At 37.9% G+C, this 27,426-nt stretch overlaps 1 protein-coding gene across 2 annotated transcripts; it reads right to left on the bottom strand.

Moving 5' to 3' along the window:
• Positions 1 to 1,255: 1,255 nt before the first annotated feature.
• LOC111329524 (gamma-aminobutyric acid type B receptor subunit 2) lies at positions 1,256 to 26,976 on the bottom strand. 2 transcript variants are annotated; one of them, XM_088753726.1, is made up of 17 exons: positions 26,794 to 26,976; positions 16,078 to 16,520; positions 13,672 to 13,809; positions 12,854 to 13,027; positions 12,271 to 12,378; positions 11,766 to 11,831; positions 11,353 to 11,550; positions 10,474 to 10,692; positions 10,022 to 10,088; positions 9,553 to 9,636; positions 9,147 to 9,294; positions 7,283 to 7,415; positions 6,722 to 6,832; positions 6,032 to 6,154; positions 5,141 to 5,479; positions 4,780 to 4,966; positions 1,256 to 3,750 (listed from the first exon to the last, which is right to left on the bottom strand). In XM_088753726.1, exons 2-17 carry the CDS (start codon positions 16,516 to 16,518, stop codon positions 3,584 to 3,586), a joined length of 2,703 nt encoding a protein of 900 aa, XP_088609852.1. In that variant the 5' UTR covers positions 16,519 to 16,520; positions 26,794 to 26,976; the 3' UTR covers positions 1,256 to 3,583. The 2 variants fall into 2 exon arrangements, with proteins under 2 accessions (XP_088609852.1, XP_088609851.1); XM_088753725.1 differs by lacking the exon at positions 26,794 to 26,976 and adding an exon at positions 16,663 to 16,818.
• Between the last annotated feature and the right edge of the window lie 450 nt (positions 26,977 to 27,426).

The following is a 27,426-nucleotide window of genomic DNA, read 5'->3' on the forward strand; positions in this document are numbered from 1 at the left end:
AGCGCTATTAAAGCAATAGCGAAAATCAGACCTGAAAAAAATCAGGCCTGTACGGGACTCGAACCACTGACCTCTGCGATACTAGCGCAGCGCTCTACCAATTGAGCTAACAAGCCAACTTGGAGCAGGCCGTTAAGTTGATTCGTAATAAACCCGTGAAAGTGATAAATGAGATACAATGAAATATATGAAGTTCAAATATTTTGAACTGCGGTATTAGATACATATGATGTACGATCCTCGCAGTAGATGGCGCTGTCAAAGCAATAGCGAAAATCAGACCTGAAAAAAATCAGGACTGTACGGGATTCGAACCACTGACCTCTGCGATACTAGTGCAGCGCTGCACTAGTATCGCAAAGGTCAGTGGTTCGAATACCGTACAGGCCTGATTTTTTTCAGGTCTGATTTTCGCTATTGCTTTAATAGCGCTATCTACTGCGAGGATCGTACATCATATGCAAGTAGAATCTATTGACTGACACGAGAATTCCGCGTAGAATTGGTTTTCAAGTGCGATTAAACGCAGAATTCACGAGTCAGGTTATGAATTTTTCTCAACCTCGTTTCCAAGGCCTTTTCCAACCCCCAACTAAGGAAAAGGCCCTGGGAACGGGGTTGAATTCTCCCATAAACTTTTCATAGGTAGGTGGACGGTAAGGAAACTTGTCGAGGAAACTTGTCATTTGAATACAGCCGGAACGTTGCAGTTGCAGTTGCAGTTGCAGTTGCAGTTGCAGTTGCAGTTGCAGTTGGTTTCTTCGTTGAGACACACCATTATCATTGTTAGTGTCTTAACTGTTCATATCATTATAATTATCATTCTCGTCAATAACCCCACATCACCATCTCCATTATTATTATCATTATCATTATTATCCTTATCATCGTCGTTACCGCTGTCATAATAATCATTATAATAATCGTTATAAAAATTATCATTGGCGAGGATGATGGTTATTATTGGGTCTACTTGTTTGTGTGTGGGCGGCGTGGACTTGTAATCCGGTGTCCTGGGTTCAAGTCCTCCAGCCTGCCACTCACTGGATTTGTTCTCGGTTGCCCCGAGTTCAAATCCTCGGCTGCGCTCTGTGAATAGCCTACTGGTCTGCCTCCTGCCAATAGGGATTTTTGAGCACTTGTAGTTTTAGTTCGAAGATAGCTCGTTGGCTACTCTAAAATTCGAGTATAAATAAAGTTCACGTTTGATGTTTTACTTGTTCCCCCGACCATGTAGAACAAATTTAGTACAAAGTGACAGTTACAAAAGCTTACTTTATTACAAAGTGTAATTTTCTGTTATCTTATAGAGCGACAGCTCCTTATGACAAATTGTGAAAAGTGTTATCGTAATGTGTGACAGGTATTACAAAGAACCAGGATTTTTACAGAATGCGACAGAATGTATAGCTTGAGCTCAAATGAACCGAGTTCAAATTTGATAACCAAGTCAGTGCTACGGAGAAAATCAGTAAATGTTGGCGAAAACTTCTTCCTATTTCCTAGTTTTCCCCGAAAGACACTCGCTACAGCTTGTATCTCTCAACAGGCTTTCTTCCGCTTTTCGATAAAAGTTTTAACGACTGCTTTCAGGACCCTCGACAGGATCTCAATTTGTGTATACTTTTGATTAGGGCAAGTGGCGCACTTAGCATTGCTTGAAAGAGGTTTTCTATGAAACTAGTTTAGAATATTAGATGTTAATTTGAAATTAATGTATCTTCAAACCGTCAGTTTTCTGGTAAAATCCATAACAATGACAAAAAATGTAGTATATTAGGAAACTAAGCGACTACTTCGCAAGTACAAAGATTCTTCGAAATCTAGAACTGTTCATGGTAAGCGGCTCAAATAGAGAGATCTGAAAGACTATTTAACTGTATTTCGATGTTTAACATTGAGCTCCTATTTGCGGTGGAAGATTTCATGACCTCCCCTTCTTGTATCCCAACCATCACAAAAAGCCACTGTCACTATTAATACTTCCTAACCCACATACCGATAATACCATAGTGAGTCTGCTACTTTAGTAAACAAGGCAAATTCAAACGGTATTTCCTTGTAAAAACGCAAATGCACTGGCAATTAAACACAAAATTGAAAGATCTGTCAGATAGGGAAAATTTGAGAAACGAGAAGTGGGGAGTATGTCAAAACATCACAAAATTCATCGTAGGCGTGGTTAGTTGTAACAGTGGGGATGATTTATTAAAGTGATGGTCCCGCTTGACCACTGTTGCAAGTGACGAGCTGATAATTTTTTAGGGTGCTCGAGAACGATGCGGGTACCCTATAAAGACTTTCAAGACGCCACGAATAAACTGACAGCAAGCCTGATAAACCTTGGAAGGACGTTTTCATCGCGCATTGGGAAGGATCGGCAATAGCCAATAAAAAAAAAACAACAACAACAAGAACAACAGGGAAAGGTGAGAAACTTAGGCGACATGGCATGAAAATAGGGACGAAGGAATTAATGTCGGTCCCGCAACGTCAAATAGACCGACTCACAATTTGTTTTGTTATTGGTCCAGAGAACCTATGCCATTCTTTAAACCGACGTAAGACCTTGGTTTTTCAAGGCTAATGCACTGTGCACCAAACCTACACTGCGGTGTCTACCGCGCTACTGAGTGCCTCTTCTGATTTACGTCGTCCTTGCAGTGGAACTTATAGAGGAGTTCGGGAAAGGCTCTAAGATTATCTCTAGGATATGTGCTATGAGTTGAATTCTACCCTGCGTCAGTCACTGGGTAAAAATGTAGTTAGAAAAAGAATCAATAGGCCATGAACACATCAATGGTGTGCAGAGGAGGAAAAGGAAACTTAAGCATCTACGCACTCAAGCTAGTAGTCAAAAGGCTGATAGTTTCGAAAGAAACTGTTTGGGGCTGCGTCGGTGGGAGTAACGAAATAATTTGGATATATCAACAAAGTTGAAATGGTAAATTGGCCACTGTAATGATTACAAAAGCTGACGTTTCGAGCGTTAGCCCTTCGTCGGAGCGAATAGGGGAATTGTGAGTTTACTTGTAATAGTGTTATGTGTCAACTGATATCAGCAAATTTAACTTAACTCAAGGGTTGTGTTCATTTCTATCTTAGAGTCCCTATAGCGAAGCATGCGTTATTGGGAGAGTGGGGGATTAGGGGGAAATAAGAACAGTTCTACATTTCCGGATCATATTTTTTGTTCTGTTTGCTCTGGTTATGCTTTCGATATTGGAGTATTTAAGATTCACGTCGCCTGGTGTTTTCTATACATTATACATGACTGTTTTGAAAATGTGACCGATATTGACGTTTTGACCCTGGAAAGTAACACCAGTTCTCTACTCATGTGTCACAGCTACGTCATAACGTAAATCGTAAAAAGCAGCCTGGCCCGAAAGGAAATGGTTTGGAGCTGAAATTGTTAGAATCAAGACTTGTCCTCGGTCGTTTGCAGAGTAATCTAAAAGCTTTTCATCTAATCTGTAGGCGTGGGAAAAACGAGAAATAGGTCGACTCTTTGATGAGCGTTGTAGGAAAAGGATATAACAAGTTAGGAGGCTGCTACATAATTCAGTCTTTTATAGTTATATCAAAAACTACTCATAGCTTCAGAGTAACAGATTCTGATGCTTGGCTTGCAAGTCTGAGGACTGAATGCCACCACCATTCTTTCTTTAAGTTTGATATCATCCATCCGTATTTCATGAGGTATGTCATCTGACGAGGAACCCTCGCACTGGAACTTGAGTCCGTTTACTTGGAAGGGAAGCAAATGGATTAGGCGCCATAAGAATAAATATATATTGAAAAATAAAAGTAACGGCTGTCACGACGTTAATTGCATTGCTTTGTAATGGACTCCCAATATTTTTCTAATACAATACCTGAAGCTGTCCTCTGCCGAAATCACTCGCAATTAATCTAATATTTCCTTTCCGAAAGTCTAGCGACTGGGGTCATAGAAAAACTTTTTGCAGCATATCTTCTCAAAAAAATCGCTCTTTGTGATTAGAAATTTTTGGGGACCGTATTTTCTAGCCCGGCCTGCTGACATTTGAAATAGACAAAACGACATTTAGGTTACTTTTTCCGTCTCTTCTTTATCAAGATGGATCTTTTGAAGGATAAAATGAAAATCACCTGTTTTAAAGAAGAAACTCAATCCGTAAAGTATAGTACATGTCTCATCAAAAAAGAACAACCCCCTTTTTATTCATAAAAATAAAAGGAAAACCCTGTTAGGAAAGACGCCATGGTAAATGCTGAAACAATCGTAAGCTCTATTGGTGTCAAAGGAATGAATGGACGAATGCGTGAACGACGTTAGGTGCGTGCGTCAGATATATAGCGAAAACTCAAACAGTCAAATCGACTTAGTATATTCAGCGCTGAATGGTAGGTGTCTATATGGCCTGTGTGCGAGGCCAAATGCATTTGTTGTACTCAAGGCTGGTGAAAGACAATACTAGTTGTTGAATTTCAATAGCATTTACTTAAAAGATTTAAGTCTTGTCCGTCGTATTTTACATCAGTTTCTACCAGTGAAAGGAGTGGGGTACAATTTCCTAAAAGTAGTAGCAACAGTTTAATCTAATATTATCTCTGAGATGTTCTATTGATGATTGAAAGGTGGAGTGATACGAGAAAACCCACCAAGCAATAAGTCCATTTGGCTTTAGACGTCATTGGGTGACAGAGGGAAACATTGACAGATGTACGACTTATGCATTCTACAACATGGGAATCTAGATTACCATTTGAGAAAGACATCATTTTTCAATGTACCTGCACTTCCAGGAACATCACAGTCTGTTTGTGTTCCTTTACACGTGAATGAGGTATTACGCTCCCTCAGAACGGGACTACCACCACGGTTAAAGCTGTTACTAGTAGCTCCTTTTCTAGTTTGACCAATATGCATTCTCGAGGCCTGAGTTGTCAACGACTCATCCTTTGTGAGAAATTGATAAATCTAAAGGCAAAATATGAAGAGATCTCAAGAATCACACAGCGATACAGATCTTTCTCTTTACAACTGTTAAATCGATTTGACAAGTTTAACAATGAGCCATGATGTAAATATATTTGTTTTTCTTCCCTGTGCGTGACAGGTCCACATTTGGAATGAAAAAATCTTCCAACTTACTTTTGGGACAAAAACAAGTAACAGCGTCGCAGTGGTGCACACGATGAGACACAGCGATGAAATGGCGTAAGGGGCTTTATAGTACATGGAGCCATCCAAGGCAATGGCCACAATAGCCCCAATGATGGACAGCACCACCATGTTATAAACCGACATACCAATGTATCGGGAATCGTTCAGAGCAGGGATGGTAACATTACGTGTTTCCCAAGCCAGGAAAAGCCCAAACAGGAGGAGGATTCCTTTATAGCTGAACAAAACCCCTAGAAAATATGTCTTGTATCTACAGGTGCATTGGAATAATGCAGGGATAATGATAACGTCTTGTTCTTTTTTTGTCTATCAGCAAAAAAAAAAAAAAACAGAAAAAGACACGAAATCTCTTGTTTGTCAAAGATATCTAGATCACGGTATATAGGTGATCTTTTTATGGCAAAGTTAAAATTTTAAATTGGGGACTGTGCGGTTGTCTTTAACTCGAAAAAGAGCGGCACGTATCTGTTAGAGGAGATTGAAACACATCGGAGAGGCAATGATACGTTAAGAAGAAACAAGGATAGGTAGCGAAATGGAGATATACCGGATGGTGAATGCCGAGATTGAAGAATAGAGCCAAAGTTTTCAAGTCGCACAAGTTGTTACCCAGGTCTTTTTAGGTGCTAGGTGGTCTATCGACAAAATGACCCTTCCATATCAGAGTTTCTATTTCAAACATTGGGTGGGAATCGACCGTAAAAAGACGGTCAAACGCACCAGACTCATGGGTATGCATAGAAATATAGGGCCAAAGAGGAAAGAAGCAGAAAAAAGGAAAGAGGAAAATTACTTTCAAGATAAGCCGAGTATCATTCATCGCGTTGACATAGATGTGACTGTTTTCTCTTTACTTACCAGCTCTTCGAATCGCAATTTTTCGGTCTCAAGAGGATCAATTGCTATCCATGTGGATAGGAAGACAAAGTCCACCAGCAATAAACCGGCCACAATAGCGAGCAAGTGAAAATCCCTTATTGCCTGTGAGAGGAGAAATATATTTTAGATTTGAACTGTTCACAATCGATGATTACAATGATATTTATCAGGGAGATTTAGCAACGACGACGGCGACGGCAACGAAAACGTCGTGTCGAAATCTAACTTTTCTTTTTTGTAACTCTTTCGAGGTTATTCCGATGTGTTTCACTTGGAAAATGCTGGCGAACTATTCAGGAACTATATCACTACGAATGGCGTTAAAGTAAGGAGAAAGAAAGAAAAATTAACCGTCATGCGTTCACGTTCTCGAGAAAACCTAAAGTTTGGTTATTTCACGTTGTTGTTTTGCCGAGAACGGCAAAGAAATGTACCAAAATGTTAAACGCACGTGCAGGGCGATTAATTTTGCTCATTAAACCTATAGTTTCCTGCCGTTCTCGTTGCCGTCGCCGTCGTCGTTGCTAAAGCTCCCTATTATTTCGTCGAAGGAACGGATTGGTGGCTTGTTTTTCGAGTCGCTTGTTAAACTAACTTATACTTAAAACTTTTGATTAGGCGTATTTTTCAGGTGTCTCCCTGAAATATAATTATCGCAATAAATCTCACCATTTTCTTGAGAGTCTTAGCCGCTGTGAAAATCTTGTGAACTCGCCAAGTCTTGCTGAACATGGCACCAAATGATAAAGAAAATCCGAAGGACAGCACTGTGGTTCGCGCCTGTTGGTATGAGAAGATTTTTTTATTTTTAGAGAGAAGTTAAACACCTAAGACTGGATCAATTTTGGTCCGCTAGAAGAATCGACGAGATAGGTATACTCTTTTATTTACTTTTTTTGGGGGGTGTAAATGAAAGATGCATTCCTCAGTAATCAACTATTTGCATAGTAACCGGCTAGATCTTTTATGAAAATTTGAATAACCATAAGCTTTGCAGTAGATGCGAGCTTGCACACATGGGAAATACAACATGTACTTCATGCTGTATAACTGTCGCAGAGTTATGTTCCTACGTCTTATGACTTAAGTCTAAGCCCATTGATTAATATATCTGCCAACGTCCTTCCCTCTCTTTCCAGTGGAAAAGCCCTTTTTGGAATATCAATAACACAAAAAGATATGGTAGTATTTGAATGACCCCCTATGAAATGCAGTAGAAGGTTAGCTTACGTTGCAAATGTACCCGTATTGTCCAATATCGAGAAACCTCGCATCTAATCCAAGAAGAACGACTGAGGCGTAACTAAGTATGCACCCCAAGATTATTATGTTATTGAGCTTCGGCGACGACATCTTGATAATTCTATTGAAAAAAAAAAAAAATTGGAAATACACAGGGTAATTGTCGCCAGCAATGCAGCTGCTCGTTAAAAGATAGCAAACGAGAGGCGTGTTAAGTGACAAGACGAATCAATAAAGGTTTCATCTCTCACACGATATCATGTTTCTTTGGGTGATGTGTAGGGACGTAGGTGCTCTTAAAGAAAAAAGAAACTCTCTTTTGAAATCTGATGGGGAACTTTCAAAACATGAAATTTGAGGTATGCTCCCACCCCAAATGAAAAGAAGGTTACCTTTCAGGGTAGAGGAATATTTAATTTTAAGGTATAGCTTTCAAAGATTGAAGAAATATTGCACGTTGAGGGGATGCAAGTATTTAACGGATACGCTTATTTTATTCCCTTCTTCATCTAACTCCTTTAGGTCAAATAAAATGACCTATTATGTTTATTGTAAATTTACACGGGATTCCCTAAGCAGAAGTTCTAAATCCATTTTCATCGTTTGGTGAAGCATTACTTTTGGAAAACTTCGATACATTGTAGTGTTATCGTTGTGTCGATGAACATTCAGAACGAGTCGCATGGTTGCCAAGCTCGATAAACACTTTGGAAAAACGGCAATATAAGCTTTATATCAACTAACATGTTACCAAAACGTTTCTTAACTCCAACGAGAACTCTCAGAAACTTAATCAACAAGTACTCTGAGAAACTAAATCAACAAGCATTCTCAGAAACTAAATTATGACAATGTCAACTCAGATACAATGAATATATGAAGTTCATATATTTTGAACTGCGGTATTAAATACGTATGATGCACGATCCTTCGCAGTAGATAGCGCTATTTATGCAATAGCGAAAATCAGACCTGAAAAAAATCAGGCCTGTACGGGATTCGAACCACTGACCTCTGCGATACCAGTGCAGCGCTCTACCAATTGAGCTAACAAGCCAACTGGGAGCAGGCCGTAAAGTTGATTCGTAATAAACCCGTGATGATAAACCAGATACAATGAATATATGAAGTTCATATATTTTGAACAGCGGTATTTTCGCTATTGCATAAATAGCGCTATCTACTGCGAAGGATCGTGCATCATACGTATTTAATACCGCAGTTCAAAATATATGAACTTCATATATTCATTGTATCTTATTTATCATCACGGGTTTATTACGAATCAACTTAACGGCCTGCTCCCAGTTGGCTTGTTAGCTCAATTGGTAGAGCGCTGCACTAGTATCGCAGAGGTCAGTGGTTCGAATCCCGTACAGGCCTGATATTTTTCAGGTCTGATTTTCGCTATTGCATAAATAGCGCTATCTACTGCGAAGGATCGTGCATCATACGTAATGTCAACTCAGTAGATTAATTAAAAATGCATTCGCCATTGAATATGATAGTCAGAGCCTTCCACAATTTTTTTACGGTTATCTTGAATTTGTCTGGATACATTTCCTTTAAGAAAGGATACTTCTCAGAAACCTAATTCCCTTTTGGTACTGGAGTTTGTCGTGGTGTCCTCTGCTCATTAGTCCACTGCGGCTAAGCCTCAGTAATTCACCCACTGTTGCTTAGGGCGTGAAGAAGCATTTTAAGAGTAGAGAGTCTTGCTCAACACAAGACAATAAACCGACTTTGGCTTGAACCATCTGATTTTCAGCGCGTTAATCTCTATGGACCTCTACAGTTTCCTTCCCTTGAATTACATTATTCTATGCTGGTAACTTGCACAGGACGTTGGTACCTGTTCCTTCGATTGCTGATGTTGAAATACAGGAAACATGCTGAACAGGTGAGTCCCACCGCTGCCATAAGCCACATGATTACTATAAGTGGAAGAGGGATCATCATGAATTCCAATTTTGTCATAGTATGGTCCCTTGGTATCTTATCTGAAAAAGAGGTGTAGGCAACCTTTAAGTATTTCGCCACTACCCACTCTCAAAGGGTGAATAAAGCGACGAAGGCAATACAATAAGGATTATCGTATCTAGTGCTAAATTCCTCTCACGCAAAATGTTCAGGTACCTTTACATTTCCTTCCTGACTAGTCATTGTTGTGTGGTTACAAGTGATTTCGCCTTGTTGAGAAAAATGGAGTAAAAGAGGAGAAAATACTGCACGATAATGCTTGAGATCAAATACATTACCTGGCCATATCTCATCTTTCTGGTCTTCGAAAATGTGGAGCCGATCAGAGAAAGTAAAGTGTTGACCAACCCTGGTCTCGTTTTCTGAAAGATGAACAACGACAACAACAGTTTCATTCTTTGATCCTTTTACATAAAATAAAAGTGGAATAGTTTGCCCTGCAAATAGCTAGAAAGGTAGACGTGGCGGGGCAAAACGAGTACCTGAATAAAATAAATCGTCTAGTATTTACCGTTACTTTGGTAGCATAGTAAAAACCCCAACAAATATATTTCCTCTTGAACGTAATTGTTAATTGTTTTAATTGTCATATTTACGTAAAATATCCATTTAAAGATTTAAGCCGGACGAGAGACGTTGGACCGTCTTAAATATGGCAGCATGTTACAGGTCGTTCCGAATACCTTTGAGATTTACTTACTACGAGGAACCTCATTTTCTTTTTATTTTAAGAGATGCTGTCCTTACCTTTCCTGTTTTGTTTAATGAGAACTGTTCCGAGTCGTTCTCTGGCTTCGTCAAAGCGAAATTGACCCTGTCAAATAAGATATAGCCTTAATTTTCGCTTTCAAAGCGAAATGGAACCTGTCAAAATGAAAATGTAACCTTAGTTTTCGCCTACACTGCCAGGTTTAGGACATATTAACAACTTTCTGTGCTCGGGTTGGTGGATTTACCTTATGTTTGAATGCAGAATCATTAAGGTTAGACTAAAATTGCAGAACGGTCTTACCATTTTCGCGCCAAATACTCACAGCATTCACTGAGACAGGGAAGAATTACATTAAGAATCAATTAGTCAGCCAAGTACCCGATAAAACGAAATCTTTTATACCAACTTCTGAATTTTTCGCGGAAACCTAAAAAAATCAATTTTTTAAGCAAAATCGATATTTGAGTATGACCAAAGTTTTGCTTACAGTGAGTCCTTGAAAACTTATGTTCCTCATTAATTTTGTCATCTTGACAGGGTACTTGTAATTTGGCGTGTGGAGGTTCTCGTACTCCAATCCATTGGCGAGGGAAGCGTTCAGTGTTAATGCAATTATCCAAGCCACGTCAAAGGCGTACGCAGATTCTTTTCTTAGCCACTTGATCTTATTCAGCTTTAACATTTCCCTCCAGAAACGTTTTGCAGTCTACAGACAGATGGGAAAGTATTATATAATACTTATCTATGTTAACGATTATTGACAATGACGGTTTGGAGCCACAGAAGCCTGAGTTTCAGTGTCCACTAACCAAAGGGAAAACTAGACATACCATAACGCTAGCATCAATCGATTGTTAACGGCTGGTTCAAGGGGGAAATAGCCAACGAGGGTTTATTAATTGAAATTATGTTTATTAACTAAACAAATCCAGGTAGCTAGATTGGAATTCTCTAAATTTCGAGAGCAATAGATGATAAGTAAAACAGAGTCAGTATAATTAAATTTTCTCCGCTCACAGGTTAATTTTCATTTGGTGCACACCCCAAAGTTTCTCTAATTAAGCTGTGTCAAGAAATTCTGTTGGTTGTTTGCTTTTGACAACATTTTGCTGAGGTGCACAACGTGACTGAGCCAATGAGCCTAGAAGAAGATCAAAGAATAGCTTTTTAAGACACTATAAGAGCTTTTGATCTAATGGCCGAGATACTTGACTCCTAGGGCTTGACAAAACTCGACTTCTTAATTTTAAAAAGTAATGTTTCTCTACAGAAATGCCTCGGTCCTAATGTCTTCCTTCAGATCTTCGTGATTGACTAACCGGAAGTATAGTATAAGTAATCCAACCAATCCAATACCAGAACATACCATTCCAGAGAACGTTTCCTTATCGTCCTGACGAATGTTAAGCTTGACAGTTGATATGGAGCGATCAACTGCTTGCTTCAGCTCGTCAACTGTACAAGGAGTATTTTCTTTGTCTTTCATTGGAATTATTTTGCTGGGCGCAAATTCTCCGAATATAATCCAAGCATAGTTCGGACCATACATTTTTTGTTTGAAAGCCTGCAAAAGATGTTAAGCCTGGGTAGATTTATGAATTTGGGTTTTAAGACAAAATTAAATAACCCAAAAGGTAAAAAATCAAACTTTCTACAAAAGCATCCATGTCAAAACTAACAGCATAAATTGCTACAAACTGTATTAATTCCTGTCGAGACTTATAGTTTATTGCATTATCGATGTTATCAAGACATCATCACCATTTAAATGTCACTTACTTCACAAAAAACGTTTTTAGCTCCCATGAAGTTAAACTCGCCAATTATGATTCTTGCGTCGAGAGCCTGATTGGGAAAAAAAGAGAGGAAACAGTAAGCGAAATGTTTGGTACAGCACTCCCTTTGGTCTCAATTGAGTTATCTTGGTATTGCTACGAGCCCTGCTCCTAGTCTATTTTGCCTTAGTCCCATTAAATCTGACGCCAAAAATTACCTAAGTTTGGTAAGCTTCAAAAAAGGTAACTGCTTTGTATCGGAGTAAAAGAAGAACGTACAAGGCGAATGCTTCTTGAGTCGAGAACTTGATTACTATCCTACTGGGCACAAGAAAAGAACTGCATTTTGGTTGCACTTGTGCTATCTCGCAATGTAGTCCATGGTAATTCTTCTTGTTCAAATTTTCGGGTAGCGTGGTAGCCTAAGAAATCATTTTAAGAAGTTTAAAATCAGCCATCGTTGAAGTAATTTTAATTAACCTGAGCTACATAGAAGCCATTTTGGCTACCTTGAGTTTCTGCATTTGAAAACTGACGTCGCCCAGCTGTTCAAATCCTTCCACTGCGATGATGCTGATATTGCTTTTCTTCAGCTCATTCTTTAGCTTATCCACCGTCTGTATGATTATGAACAGAAAAACGAGGTATAAATCTGGCATCATTATATCTCCTCGGATTTTGTACCCGATTGGTAACAGTAAGGAAAGAGAAAAAGAAAGAAGAGACAAAACTAGATTACAAAATATAATTCCGAGCTTGGAAAGGTGGCAATTTATGCACTATATTTACTCTTGCTTCTCTATATTCCCTTAATAATGCCTTTTCTGATCGATATGATATGATTTGGGTCCCCATTTTTTCGTGGGCCTTTCAACACCGCATATGGTGTAAAAACATCACGAATTAATGAGGGGTTTCAAAACAGTTTAATCAATTCACTTCTGGCCCTGCAGGCAGGTCAGAAAGAAAAGGTCTTGGCTCAGTTGTTTCTTAGCGTGCGGTTATTTTTTCAGAGATTCCTAACCCGTATAGTATTTCCGAATTTAAAAAAGCAGCTGGATGAGGAAGTAGGGGAATCCCCTGAAACTTTACCGGAGAAAAGAATTCTGGATCATACTGATGGAGTATAGCCACTCTTTTCCAGCCAAAGTATTTTATAAAGGCCACCTTAGCTTTGCTGTAGGACGTTGACGATGGAGCTCCTCGATAAGTGTTGGGATATTTCAGCTTGGATTCAAATTTTGGAGACCCTGATAAGTATGATACCTGAATGCAAGGAGATAACAGAAAGACTTTAACGACTTTCTAAAGCTACTTAGTCCTAACGTTTATGAGCTGCGGCGATTGGCATTGTAGTGATGTTTTGCAACTCATGCGATGGCAGGTCGTAATCTGCAGATTGTGAAGTACGCATCGCAAACAACTTGGTGTCTACTTTCAGCTTCCTGTTCTTCTTTCTTTTTGGTCTTTTCCTCTTTCCTCTATGGCCAGAGAACCGCCAGCGTTTGTCACTCTGTAAAGGGAGTTCTTGAGTCTGATGTGTGTAGTCTTTCGAGGTTGAATCGAAATAAGGCGTTTGCAAAATAGATATATGTACACAAATCTTATGGTCAAAAAAAAAAATAAAATTCCCCTATGTGATAGTTAGCAATTCAAGAAAGTTTTCTGTATACCAGAACTGATAGGTGTTGACAATTGATTTTTTCCCTTAAGGGATATCTTGATCGAACCCTTTTCAGTGGCCAACTCGAAAACTATGCTACTTAGGTCACTGTGCACATTTTACTTTTGATTATTGATGTAATTTACTGTTTTTTATATATTCTAACTTTTATAATCTGTAGTAACCTCTTGAAATAGTACGAATAAAGAGTTTCCTTCCCAGAGGAGGCAACATTTTCAAAGCAAACCTGAATGAGATACCACAGTGTTGCAGCCTCTGCTACAGGTTCTAAGGCCTCTGTACTTGCAGGTCCAAGCAGTATTGCAGGTTTCTTTTCCTTGTTTAGCAGTTTGTAGAAAGCTCTTATGGCTTGTGCACCAGTGTCCTAAAAAGATAATAGAGAGCTTACGAGTCGATGAGTTCCCAGAGGACGACGACGTCTCAGCACTAGAAGTAGCTTATGTGCATGCGCTACCGGATGTGGTCAACCCTTTCCTGAGGAGATCTATTTTTAGACCGAATTTTCCAGCGAAAAGACGTATTTTTGTTGAGTCAATCGTAAGTGATGCCTAGACCCACTGACTATTCATGGTATCCATTCATTATTTCTCTCATAAAGCTTTTGAATGCTGTCTCTGTTCTTCCAGACGCCAATTGGGTATGACAGATTTAAGATATAGAATTTGCAAGCACCTTTACCGACTTTAATTTAACAGACTAAAGGAATCGTAGGGGATACCGTTGTTACAAATTTTATTTTGAAAGTAATTCTCAATGCCTTGCTTCTTCCCTGGTTATGACAGTAACTAGTCATATTTGTCAGGTTCCACCGAAATAGCTAAATAATTGTCTAAGACCAATGTACGAGTAGTTCTAAAAAGTGTTTTGATGTGAAGAAAGACTTGTTTAAACAGGTGCTGTACCTTTTTTCCGTCCATTTATTCAATTTAGTGAAGTAATCCGTCAATGATCTCAGAAATGAAAAGAGCGGCAAAAAAGTAAAATTTATTCGACTTTTTGGAAACAAATGAATGTATTTATCTTGATAGAAGGCTATCAGACGCCAGCATTTAACTTTACGAAAGGAGATCCCTACTTAACTTTTCTCGCATGTTCTAGACAGATTTATTGATACCTGAAGAAATTGGCCATAATATCACCAGATTTTGTCCATTTTTACCCAAATCTCTTTACTTTCTTCAAAGATAAAACTTTAATAGGCAAAGTGTTATTTAGATAGAATGCTTCATCATCAAACTAACAGTCAACGCAGAGACGTATTTTTTTTTGGACCGAAATCGATTCCAAGAGGCACGTTCCAGTTTAAATTAATTTGTTCCAACATCACGTACCGGAACTTTTAACCGTAAAGGGCAAGCTCATTTAAAAAAAAAAAATTTCATTCTCGAAAACTCATACCATTCCAACGAAAAATGTAAAAATAATATAGGAAGTCTGTTAGCTTTCCCTACCAAAGTTTTTTTTTGCCCTTGAATCAGGCCTGATATCTACATTAGTAGACCATGGGAGACGAAGAGAACGCCAGTTGCAGTCATCACAGTTATTTTACTATGAGTGATTGGAGACGACTGGAGCCGAAGAAATTTGCAAAGATGGCTTTTTGTGAGAGAATAATCAGCATTTAAATGGTTTAATAATTGGAACTTTGCTTCATAAAGAATCAAAACCGAAAAGGCAAAAAAACAAAAATTGAATCTTTTCAAATTCAAACACGGAAAACAAATTAGGGAAATTTAGTTCAAACCTTCGCTTAATGTATTTATCAATGAAACTCAAACTCGCTCGACAGCTGGTCAATTAGAGAGTATAGAGGCACAGAGATATGACTGACATAATACTGGCCATTTTTTAACAAGCAGAACTATCAATATAACTTTAAATACTCTAAAAAAAGAAAATGAAACCGGATCATACGAGTAAATACAATAACAATTTGTGGAATATTCCAGACTTTGTCCAATTTAGCTCCCTTTATGTCCATGATTTTCACAGAAATGAAATGATAAGGTGGGAATTAAGTCATTTCTATATTTTTTTTCGGATGTAAATAAGATTGGAGTTAGCAGGTGAAAAGGAAAACGTTAAAAAAATGATAATAATATAAAATGATTTACGGGCATAGAAGTGTTTTAATTGATAAGGACATTGAGCCAAAATCTCTCAATGATTTCAGTCGATAGTGGGAGTACTATGCAATTCTTTTCATTTAGCGTCGATGGCGTGTTGGCCAAAGGTACAAATTTTGCCTACTTAAGCTTCGAAGTGAAGAAATAAATAGAATTTGATTGGATTGGTAACTGAATGAAATAAAACTTGGAAACAAAAGTTCTACATGTTAGAGCTTGTCGTGAAATACACTTTCGTCATTTATTGTTATTCAATTTATCTTTACTTTGAAAGGAATAAGATCCTGTTGGTTTTAATTTAGGCGGGCATGTCATGAATGGATATTGATACGGAGAAAAAAAAGGATATTTTACCGACCACAACTGTATCTCCACGAGTATTACAAATAAGAAAATCAGAAAAAGTCCCTAAACTTATCTCTAAATGTAAATTTCTCGGTAAATATTTTGGCGAAAAAACTGAAGGCTTTGGAGCAATTTTGCTAAAAATGATGTAATACACTCACCGAAGCAGTATCCTGCACGTCCAACACCAATGTATAGTTTTGCAATACATCAGTCCTGTTGTTAATGATATCGATGGCCATTTTCATAGCATTGTAGTAACCGTATCTATCATCCTTTAGGAAAGGAACAAATGCCCCTATATGTATTTCTCTTTTTCCTGGAGCTACGATGCTCGCCTTTGGAATTTTCCAGCATGGCCCCAACAAAGTTGCATTAAAACATGTTTTCTTCGACATTCCTAGTACACACTGACCAGTTGCTGTCGTATTCGTTGTGGTCTTCATCTCTAATGTTTCATTCCAGCAGCGAAAATCACTTTTGTTGGTTAATTTCTCGCAACAAAGTAGTTCCGAGTTTGTTTCGAGATGCGGATGGGGAAAAACGTCGAGAACCAGAATTACAAGATAGACGAAAAATCTTGATCTTCTTTTCTCTTTCATTTCTGAAAGATGAACCCATAAGGAGAGGTTTGAGAGAGTTGTCTGAAATACGGCATCTCACATGACAAACCTTGTTTGAAATACAAACGTTCAGATTAAACACGATAATTTAGGTGACCCTCATTATGCACAAACTGCGATTACCTTTCCAAGTCATTAGGGGCTAACAAAATACTAATCCTTGATTCGCTAAAATGTACTTAAACATATCTCATGTCATTGCTTCTACTTCTGTTGTCTCCGTCTTGGTGAGAAAGATTTTGCCACTCTCAGAGACCTTTCCCTTTCAATGATACGCACTTACTTTAACTTTACAGGAAATGCTAAATCATGTTCAAAGGGTGACGTAGGATGTAGGCCTAAGTTCGAATGAGAGCTACTTTCTTTGTCCCTCTTTTAAATTAGCATAAACGCGGTATTTCATCCCTATAAGGTCATATTTAATTTGCCCAGCAGAAGAGCTTTGTGAGATTTGTCGCACACAGTGGATGTGTATCTACTTAACCTTTCTTTCGTGTTATCACAAAGGGTTTCGATTTAGTTTGGATCCAATTCTATTTAAAAAATATGATATTTTGAAAGTACTTTGATTGAACTATGAGTGTCTTTATCAGACGTTGAGTGAACTTCACGAAAAAACTAAATAGGAGAAAAATTTTGATTTTGATTTGTTTATTTTTGAGAGGTACTCACGCACAAATGGACAAATGAATTTTTTAAATCAGGTCTATGACTATGGTGCCATATTTTGTATGATGAAGCTGTTTATTTCGCACTAACGTCCTGATTTCGCAATCATTGTCTTAAAGTGATAATCAAAGCATCCTGTTAATCACAACTCACTCTTGTCGTTGAAATTGTGTTTTTTCGTTTGCCAAGACTAAAAAGGAAGAGGGTTTGTAATCAACCTGATCTGTGATAGTAGCTAAATAGTGCGGCGCACGATAATAATAAATTCAGTCTTGGGAAACACGTACAACTGCATATTTCTCTTCGGTACTCTGCACTAATTTTCATTAACTCTTCATTAAATGTAAGGCCATGCCAGTTATTTTTTGTGTTCCAAACCATTTCACAAGAATTAGTCAAGGACAGTTTGCCCTATATGACCAGAAATGTTTAAGTATCGAGAAATTTTTCATGTACACAAGCGCTTATGTAGAAGAACAACATCGAATAAACAAGTCATGTATATCAAAGAAAACCACTTTGTGGAAAACACACGTTAAATCATTACGAACTCACCTCCCAAAGACATAAACAACAAGTATAAAGAAAAATGCGCTCACTTCTGATTTAGCATTAACCTAACTTGTACTTACATTACAAAAGATGTCGTCCATTGAACGTTGCGATTCAAATGGAATAAAACAAAGGCTTTTCTGTTTCAAATTTTAGGCTAGTCAGCTTAAGGTAATAGAAACAAGCCAACGAATGGACTACATAACCTCAACCCATCAATAAAAATAGGTTAAAACTAAGTAAATCCTGTCAAAGTATCTAACTGTCGAGAGCTGCTAAAGATTTTGAATTACTGCAGTTTTAATTTGAACAAACTAAAAAATATTTTCTAATCATTCTTGGAATCTTAATGCGGTAGGCCGTACCCATTGGTCTTGCTGTACATAATTAAAAAAAAGGGGAATTACTATAAACTCTGACTCATCATTCAACCACCGTTCAAGAGTTCTATAATTTACGCTTTCAGAATTTATGCGTCCGCTTCTCACTTTGCATATTTTGTTGTTGCTGTTCTTTCGGACTAAATTTTGTCTGTTAATTGAAACAACCCACATGCTGTGCGTAATAGTTTGCTTAACACCTTACCTCAAAAGCTTTTCCGTTCGAACGTCGAGGGTTTCTACTTCCAATTTTAATCATTAAAATTTAAAAACAACATTTTGAATGTGAAAGCGATTCTCGCAGTGATGGGAGCTGGTCATTATGTTGGTTCGTAATAAGCCCGTCAAGTGAGAAATCAATGACTATGACTGTATGAAAATCATATATGTGAACTGCAATTTAAGAAATGAATATCAAAGCGATCCTCGCAGTAATGAACACTACTTAATATTCACTTAATATTCACTTCACGGGTTTAATACGAACCAACATAATGACCAGTTCCAGATGGGCTCAGTTGGCAGAGCACTGCACCGGTATCGCACAGGTCATGCGCTTCTTTCTTGACGTATAAGGGTACATTTATATTTGGCTACTTAAAATGCGAAAACACACTTAAAACCCCAATGGATTTTTTCTCATATCCTCTTTTTGTTTCCGGTATTGACCAGATATGCATCAACGAAAAAAATGGATAAGAGAAAAAACGGTCACTGATTAGGGATTGTGGATTTAAAGTTTACTCAGTGGTAATGATATCCCCGGAAATACAAGCATTGCCCATTCTTCCCCCCAATAGATAGTACAATGCGCTAGTGTAGATTGGAACGAAAAAGAGAGAAACAACACTCATAAGAGTTTTCCCGTGAAGGGTGTTTACATGAGTCCTGTTAGAGGGACGAATTCAGCGGCTTTCTTTTCACAGGGTAAATTTCATCTTCGTTATGCAGCTGAGATCTCAGCACTGTCAATGTTATTATACAGTTTTAGAGACTTTAACTCGATGTGTCGAGGTTCATCAAGTTTCATCCCAGCCGAGACAAAACTGATTGTTTATATGAAAAAAAAACTATTTTCATACGAAAACGTTTTGCATCAGGAAGGATGGTGACGAGTCCCGGTGGAGAAATACCCAATTTTGAGATGCTTTGATATGTACTAAAAAAACAGTGCAAGGACGCAGGTATATTTTGAATTATGAAATGAACAAACTTCTTCTTTCTTAAAACAGCGAGTGTGTTTAACGTATTCTGACTGCAAATAAACTTACATTTCGCAGATTTTCGTGCAAAAGTTCGAAACATTATTTTCACACACATTTATAGGAATAGTTCCAGAAGAAAATGGCTCTTTACCACAATTGCCGAGAGACAAGTCGGTCGCTTTCAAATCTGACTCGTCTGACGAAGTTGGGTTTTTTTGCGTAATTTAGAAAACCATGTTTGTTGACCAACGGAGACTTTGTTGACAAGTATGTCTTTGTGATGACACTTCGGGATTTACATCAAAAGCCACCTTGAAAAACTTAACGAAATATATGAGTATGAAATTCAAAAGAACGCTGAAGTTTACGAATCTGTTGATCTGCAAATATGCACGGCTTCATACTAAAGAAGAGCGTTGCGACACGTTACATTGGCCATCTTTGTCCAGTCGTAGGACATATTCCTGTCTTGTTGAATGTTATAAGATCGTGTTTGGCTTATCACACTTGGATTTTGAGGAATTCTTTTGAATTCGCAAAAGTCAAACCCACTAGGGTGAATCACTCGTATAAGCTTTATTGTAAATTATCTAGAATTAACTGTTTCAGATATTCTTTTTTTAACAATGTAATTAGTCATTGGAATAATTTACCCAGTAATGTTGTTGAAGCCGGTAGCTTAGAACTTTTTAAATGTAAACTTAAATCTTTTTTAAATCTATAAATTTATGGTTTTTTTTGCTTGTTGTAGTTTTTAGGATAGTTTTATTCATAGGGTTAACCTCTTGACTCTCCCTTTCAAATTCATGTATTTATATACGAGTTTGAATAAACATGTATGTTATGTTATGTTTAAGTATACAAGTGCCATTTTGCAAAACTCGTGTTTCTAATCTCACGTTTCCTTCCGTAAATTATTTGGTCAGGAAATATAAACAAACGCAATCTCTTGCTCACCTACGTGACTTATGTAAAACCAGCAGAATCCTAAGCTCTCTTGGAATAAAAACGATAAATTCATTAATTAGTTAGTAAGAAATGAAAAAATATTTTTTCTCAGCTGAGACGAGGCGGTCACAAATTCGAATTTAATTGATTTACTTGTTTTATATAAAATTTGCCAATACCTCTTCAAAAGCTAAAAAGATTACTATACGTTAAGTTCTTCCTGAGTTCTATAATCAGAATTAACCTTCTAAAGGACAAAAAAAACATCTTTGAGGCCGACAGAAAATAAGAAATCTTACACTCAAAATAGCTTGAGATGTATTGCTTTAACTCTTTCCTATGGTTCATTTTATGAATATTCTGCAGAAATTATCGTTTATTCCTTGGTGAGTATTATGACTTCTTGGTTCCTAAATTTGTAAGATCGCGACAACCCGCTATGGAACAGATATCCGTATGAACCATTAATGTTCCTCAGTTTTTGTTATTTAGAATGGTCTGAAAATATTTTTGTGATTGCTTCATGAAGCGAAACACTTTACCTGGTAATGAGTAGTACTGAGTCAAAACATTAGATCTCTGCACCATATAGAGCATTTTGCAATTAATACTTAAAAATCAGAAAAAAAATTCGCCATCCGTATGAACCATTAATGTTCCTCAGTTTTTGTTATTTAGAATGGTGCAAAAATATTTTTTTGATTGCTTCATGAAGCGAAACACTTTACCTGGTAACGAGTAGTGCTGAGTCAAAACATGAGATCTCTGCACCATATAGAGCATTTTGCAATTAATACTTAAAAATCAGAAAAAATTCCTCTCGCCAGTATGACTTAAAGTTTCTTTTTGAGAGAATTATAGTCGTCGCTTTCATCAAATATTCACCGTCCTTACGTAGGAATTGAGAACTCTTGGGATAATTTTCTTGGTGATCGCTAAGCCATCTGCACTGCTAACATTAGTTTGAGTCAGAGACACCGTGCAGGCATAACTTAATTCTTTTGCGTCAATACGTCTCCATCTTTTCTATATTTTTTTTTAACTGCTTTCTAATGAAGAAGTTCTCAAAATTAGATTCTAAAGTAAAGAAAACCAAATCGTATTCAAAGAATCAAAAAGGCATCATCAAAATCATTTGATATTTTGCTGAAATTTGTTGCATTAAAAATTTCCTAGGCTCAATGATTTTACCTTAGTTCTCTGTTAAACAGCTCAAAATCCTTGTAGGAACTAAAAACTTGCCGGAGCGAAAAGCCTGTTCCGTGGTTATATCGGAGATGTTTGCTCGTATTGAGATAAGTGATCTATTTGTTTTTCATTTTGCAGAATCAACCGCCTCCCGGTTAGCTCAATGAATAGAGCGCAGGACTGTTGTGCGGGAGGTCGAGGGTTGAGAAGAATTTGCTGCCTTTCTATAACATCAAGAAATGGTTAGATATTCTAGTCTTCTCGGATAGGGACGAATAAATGGAGGTCCCGTCTCCTGCAGGGTTGGGGTAGGAGACGTTAATTTCCCACACACGAGATTACTGTGTGATGGATGTCCTCCCCCGGGGTGGGATGGGTGGGATATTGGGCGCACTTAACTTGGAGCCTCGCTCTGTTGTGCGACCCTCACCATACTCTGGTGAAAGTGATTAAATAGAATATACAAAATGATGCCGCGATGATGTGTGAACTTTCCACGAGCAGGATGTAAAGAACAGTAGAATACAGTAAGATGTCATACACACTGTCTGTTTTCTAATCTTGGTACGGCATGGAGGCACGGAATAGTTAGCGACATAAACATGTTTTTGTTTCAAAACGACAATTTTCTACCGGACTGTTTTGACCACAAAGTAATATTTGTCTTACCGCGGATAAGACAACTGCATATTGCAACGGTTTTATCTTGGATGTTATCAAATGTTTTGGTTTGTAGTGTCTACTGCTACGAATGTCTAGGAAAGATGTCGCTTTTTCTTTGAAAGATGTCCAAGAGCTCGTTAAAAATACTTAAAATGATCTTCTGGAATTTTCTCGCGCTAGAAACCGCCACGAACTTCACTTTCATATCTTTTGTATTTCTAGGTTTTCTTTTTCCTTTTGCCGTTTGTTTCATCTGCTGTAAGATTTGCGACAATTAAAGTTACAGAAAAAAAACTCATGTTTTGTTGATCTAAAAGTGTATGAATTCTACTCACATGCTGATGAAAAGTCCATTTTCTCAGAATGTTTTTGGCCTCGCGGTTGAGAAAGGAGATAACAGTTAATTCCATCGAAGGTGTAAAATTAAGATGTTACCTGCTTGATTGTTATTTATGTCACATACACGAAACGAAAGTCTATAAAACTACGGTAAATAAAACGCACTGGAGTTCTCGAAAGAACGCTGAGTATAAAACTCCAATTTGAAAAAAAAAAAATCTGCATTGTAGAGTGTCCCTTGTTGACATGAAATTTGTTTTGTAGACGAGGAAGTCAGAAGTCCCAAGAATACAATGCGCACACAATTAACACTACCTTCCCATGTGTGAAACCGCGAGGCATTTCGTAAAGAATGAGTTTTCTAATTAAATTTTAAGTCCGATGCTTGGAATGGGCCTCTAGAATATGCTACCTGAAGCTCTGTGTAATATGCAGAGACCGGTGATCGATCCTCTTTTGGATACGAAAACTTTACCTCTTTTAATAGTCAAATTATAAATAGTTTGTAATCGCTTTCTTCGTATCTCCTCCAAAACAGGGCCATTGGGACTGTTTGACTCGCATTTTTTAAAGTGCCACTATGATCAAAATTTCGCATTGCCTTTTTTTTCACTTCTGGAAACTAGAAGTGAGAAACACTTACGATGCCAAGTTTAATCGCAAAATTCTCACGGGAAGTATGATTATTTCAACCTTGTTTTTCGTTTTTGGTCGCCCGCCATTACTCAATTAAAAAATGGCCGAGTGTGGCAAAAAGAGTTGGCACTAGTTGGAGCCTTTCGGAAGTGACGTCATATGCGCAGCTCGACCTAAAAAACGTGGCTAAATTTGTATGCCATTTGGAAGAAGAATTCGAGGAAGAATACATGTTATAAAACGCCTGGAATTTCCACTGTGGAATCTCTCTCAACACACGAAGCACGATGTGAAAGTGCGCATATGACGTCACAGGCCAACTCATGCGTAAAACCGCTTCTCAGTTCAGTCGCTGGCTCTCGGTTGCGAGCTGAGTAATGGCGGACGGGTTTTTCGTGAATTTCGGCCAGCTATATCAAGGCGTATTTCGCTTCCATCGACCTAAAAACTATCGCATAGTACAATTCTAACCATATTAACTTGATTGGCGCTAAAAAATGTCAAAACCAGAGACAAAAATTTTCGTCGTAGTGGCACTTTAAATACTGTAACTTGTCCTCATCAACTTGCAATAGAAGATGTACTTGAGTAATTCCTTTTCCGCGCCTCTGCCTTTCGAAGTAAGCAGGATGAAGAAGGAAGATACACAAGAAACTAAGTATCCTTCCCATTTTTTGTATGTTGCTCTATGTTTCTGATTAACAGAATTAACTAGCGAAGTTATTAGAAATGTCTCTTACAGCGTCGGCAAGTGTGTCACAAGAACAAAATTTTCTTAGTTTCTATTCTGTAGGTTTCCCTTCGCCTTCTCCGGGTACTCTGAGGTCCAAGGCTAGGTTAGGTATGTGTCTTTATACTCAGCTAAACCTGATTACTCAAGCACCTTTACTTCACACTGCATGGCTCAGAGTGTCTCCAGAAAGTTCTTAGGATGAACCTTTTTAAAATGAAAATCCTCCTTGATTTGTATACAAATATATTTTGACCCTGTTAGAATATGAAATCTACTCAGTTTGTCCGACTGTGACAACATTTCTTAGCGCCAAGTAGTCTGTTTTATGAGATTGTCTTTTAATTAACTAGAAGTCTCTTTCATTGACGCATGTGTCGATGTCAACTCACCGTCGCGCTCAGCCAGAAGAAGACGAGATAAAAGAACGATCTAAGTGGATGGTACATACTTTGAAACATTAATGTTATTGGTGGCATTCTCTAATGCAATTGCTTTGTTCACGTCTCTCAGGAAATGACGCGGACGTCACAGATTGCCATGTGAGCTACAGCCGTATGATCGAACATCTTTTTCACCTCATCTCCCTTTCGTCAAAACTAAGTCAAGTTTGAAAGGAGTAACCATCACAACAAAGAACCAACCGGAAAAAAAAGAAAGTGGTACTTGCTATTTGGAAAGCGGCTGAATGTCTGAAGGAAATCATCTCAAATAAAACAGGATGACCTTATCTTCCCACTAAAAACTACATTTTCAAAATTATCTTGTAATTAAGAGTGCCAAATAAAATGACGTTTACGACATATTTCCTACCTTCATCATGGAAAGAAATTTTTAGCAAGGTGAGCTAAGGAGGTTAAAGTAGCTTGGCTTTTCGGATCAAGTTAGAATTACCAACAGTAACCATCTATTTTCATGTTCTCATTTGTATTTGTGTGATCCTGAAATTTAAAAACTAAGGAAAAAAAAGAGACTTTTTGCCGAAAATATTGTGATCATTTGTGAAAAATTATCCTAGAATCTTAATCTGGGGCGTCAGCGGGAAACCTTTGAAAAGACCAGTCCGTAGCATCCTTGAAACTCCTAATTGTCTGGAATTTTATCAGTTTGATGTAGTTATTACATCTTGGTAACATTCGAATATACTGTTAAAGGTCTTTTGATGATAATTACAATAGTATTGCCTGTTCCACACCTTCTCTCCGTTGGCAATATTTGAGTAGTTGAGTATTTAAGGATTTGTACAAGGTACTGGAACAGAAACAATAGTACATAGGTCCCCTACGAGGTTTAAGCTCCAACAAACCCACCCATCGCACCCCAGGGGAGGACATCCATCGCACAGTAATCTCGTGCGTGGAAAATTAACGTCTCCTACTCTTAATCCTGCAGGAGACGGGACCTCCATTTATTCGTCCCTATCCTGAGAAGACAAGAATATCTAACCATTTCTTGAGCTCTAAGGCTTCTTTACTTCCAGGTCCAAGTAATATTGCAGGTCTAATTTTCTTGTTTAACAGTCTGTAGAACGCTTTACTGGCGCGTGCGCTACTGTCCTGTAATTTTAACAAATTTTGACGCTGGACTTTGAAAACAACACTAATGGTGTTTCTTAGTTTAACATGCTCGAAACTGAATGAGGAGAATTATGCTCATAACTCAATCGACTGAGACAAATGGAACAGTGAAATTAATCTTTCCATCACTGTCGTGGAGTAGGTAACGCTTTTAACCTCAACTTACGAGACACCTGGTCAGTTAGAAAACCAGTCTTACTGTCAGATGTGTTTACAGTGGAACAAAGATAAGACTGACAGAACATTAACATGGATGAAATTATTTACCAAGGGGACGAACTGTCAACAAGGTGTTGAATTTTTAACAAAAGAAAATGACACCGTTCCGTGCATGTAAATGAAAATATTCAGACAGAAAGAATTGTAATTATAGAAACGGTTTTTGTGTCATGTTCGGAAACATCCGCTATACTCAGAAACTCCGGACTGGGAAGCGCGAAGACTATTGAAATAAATAAAGAAAGACGAGCATGACCAACTTCCTTGAAATGAAGTGTTAAACAAGGTGCTTAAGTTCATTTCTAGCTGGTTTACATCCTAGAATGCATTCGGTACAAATAACTACATAAGGGGCAGAGCTAAGAACTACAAAACGCCTAATTCATCTGGTGTTAAAAGAATTTTCCCATTGCTATCTCGGTTCCACGAGGTTCAAAACTAAATCTTCGTTTTGACAAGAGTATATTTGAACAATAACAAAATGCTCACCCAAGCAGTCTTCAGCTTGTAACACCAGAGTATAATTCTCTAAAATGTCCTCTCTCTTGTTGCCACAATCAATTGCCATTTTCATAGTATTATAGTAAACGTATCTACCGTCTTTAGGAAAGGAACAAATGCTCCTATATAGATCTCTCTTTTTCCCGAACTTAAAACGAACGATCTTTGCTATTCAATTGACTCAGAAGAGGCTTTCGACGTTGCAGAGCCTGTATGTGCGACGCGTGTCAAATACGGATCTAGGAAAGGCCCGACTTATTGAAGAGTCTGTAGCTTAGAGGGAGAGCGAAAGTCTGAGCTACGATTTTATTCTTCATGACGACTCTTTTTCGTTGTCTCACGCTCGTGGCAAGAAGGAAAAAGAACTATCTTTTTTCAACATTAGCAGAGCTTTGCGGAAACGACCATTCTAGTCCTGAACATAGTATTTTTAGTGCGTAAGGGGATCAGAACAACATGGGATTTACTCTACGTGAACAAAATCGCCCACTTCGCAGTTTCTCATTTACAAAAATAAGTTATTATGAATAAATAAATGGCTATGGGATGACTCTAACTACACTGCATATTAAAGTATAATTTTATGGCTCACAATGAAAGCTTTCGTAACATATTGCAAGAGGTAAAGTTTTCAGAAAACGTCTCACCGTTTTATTCGCTCTCTCCCTCTTCGAACAGCAGTTATGGTAGCTCCAAGTGGTTTTTCCGTTTTCCCATTTACCAGGTGGTACACTGTTCTTTCCTACTTAGGCATAATCATCGCACTTTGTACTTACTGTCAGACATTCTATAAAATTGTCACAGTTTGTATACCTTTCTCACTCGGTAATTGAAAAGATGTCGCACGTTGTAGTAACAGACCACCGCACTTTGTAATACAATCGTATAATGAATAAAATCTCGCATTCTGATTGGATAATGAGGCGGGGCGTTTAGCGTGGAATCCGGAGTTGAAAACGAGGCCTAGTAATATTTTTTCGCATCTCTTGTTTCGCACTCAGGATAAAAAAGATTACAACATTATTGCTGTTTACGTTTCGTTTCAATTATGCGAATCAAGTAGAATCCATTTCCTGACACGAGAATTCCGCGTAAAATTGGTTTTCAAGTGCAATTAAACGCAGAATTCACGAATCAGTTTATGAATTTTCCTCAACCTCATTTCCAGGGCCTTTTCCACCCCCAACTAAGGAAAGACCCCTGGGAACGGGGTTGAATTCTCCCATAAGATTTTCATAGATGGGTGGACGGTAAGGAAACCTGTCGAGGGAGCTTATCAT

The sequence above is a fragment of the Stylophora pistillata genome, chromosome 3, assembly GCF_964205215.1.
Source record: "Stylophora pistillata chromosome 3, jaStyPist1.2, whole genome shotgun sequence".
Lineage (NCBI taxonomy): Eukaryota > Metazoa > Cnidaria > Anthozoa > Scleractinia > Pocilloporidae > Stylophora > Stylophora pistillata.

Coding starts and splice junctions, on each gene's coding strand:
- LOC111329524 (XM_088753725.1), bottom strand. Junction 4,967..5,140: donor TACTTGTTTTTGTCCCAAAA/GTAAGTTGGAAG, acceptor TTTTGCCTTTAG/ATTTATCAATTTCTCACAAA. Junction 3,751..4,779: donor TGATGTTCCTGGAAGTGCAG/GTACATTGAAAA, acceptor TTCCCTTCCAAG/TAAACGGACTCAAGTTCCAG.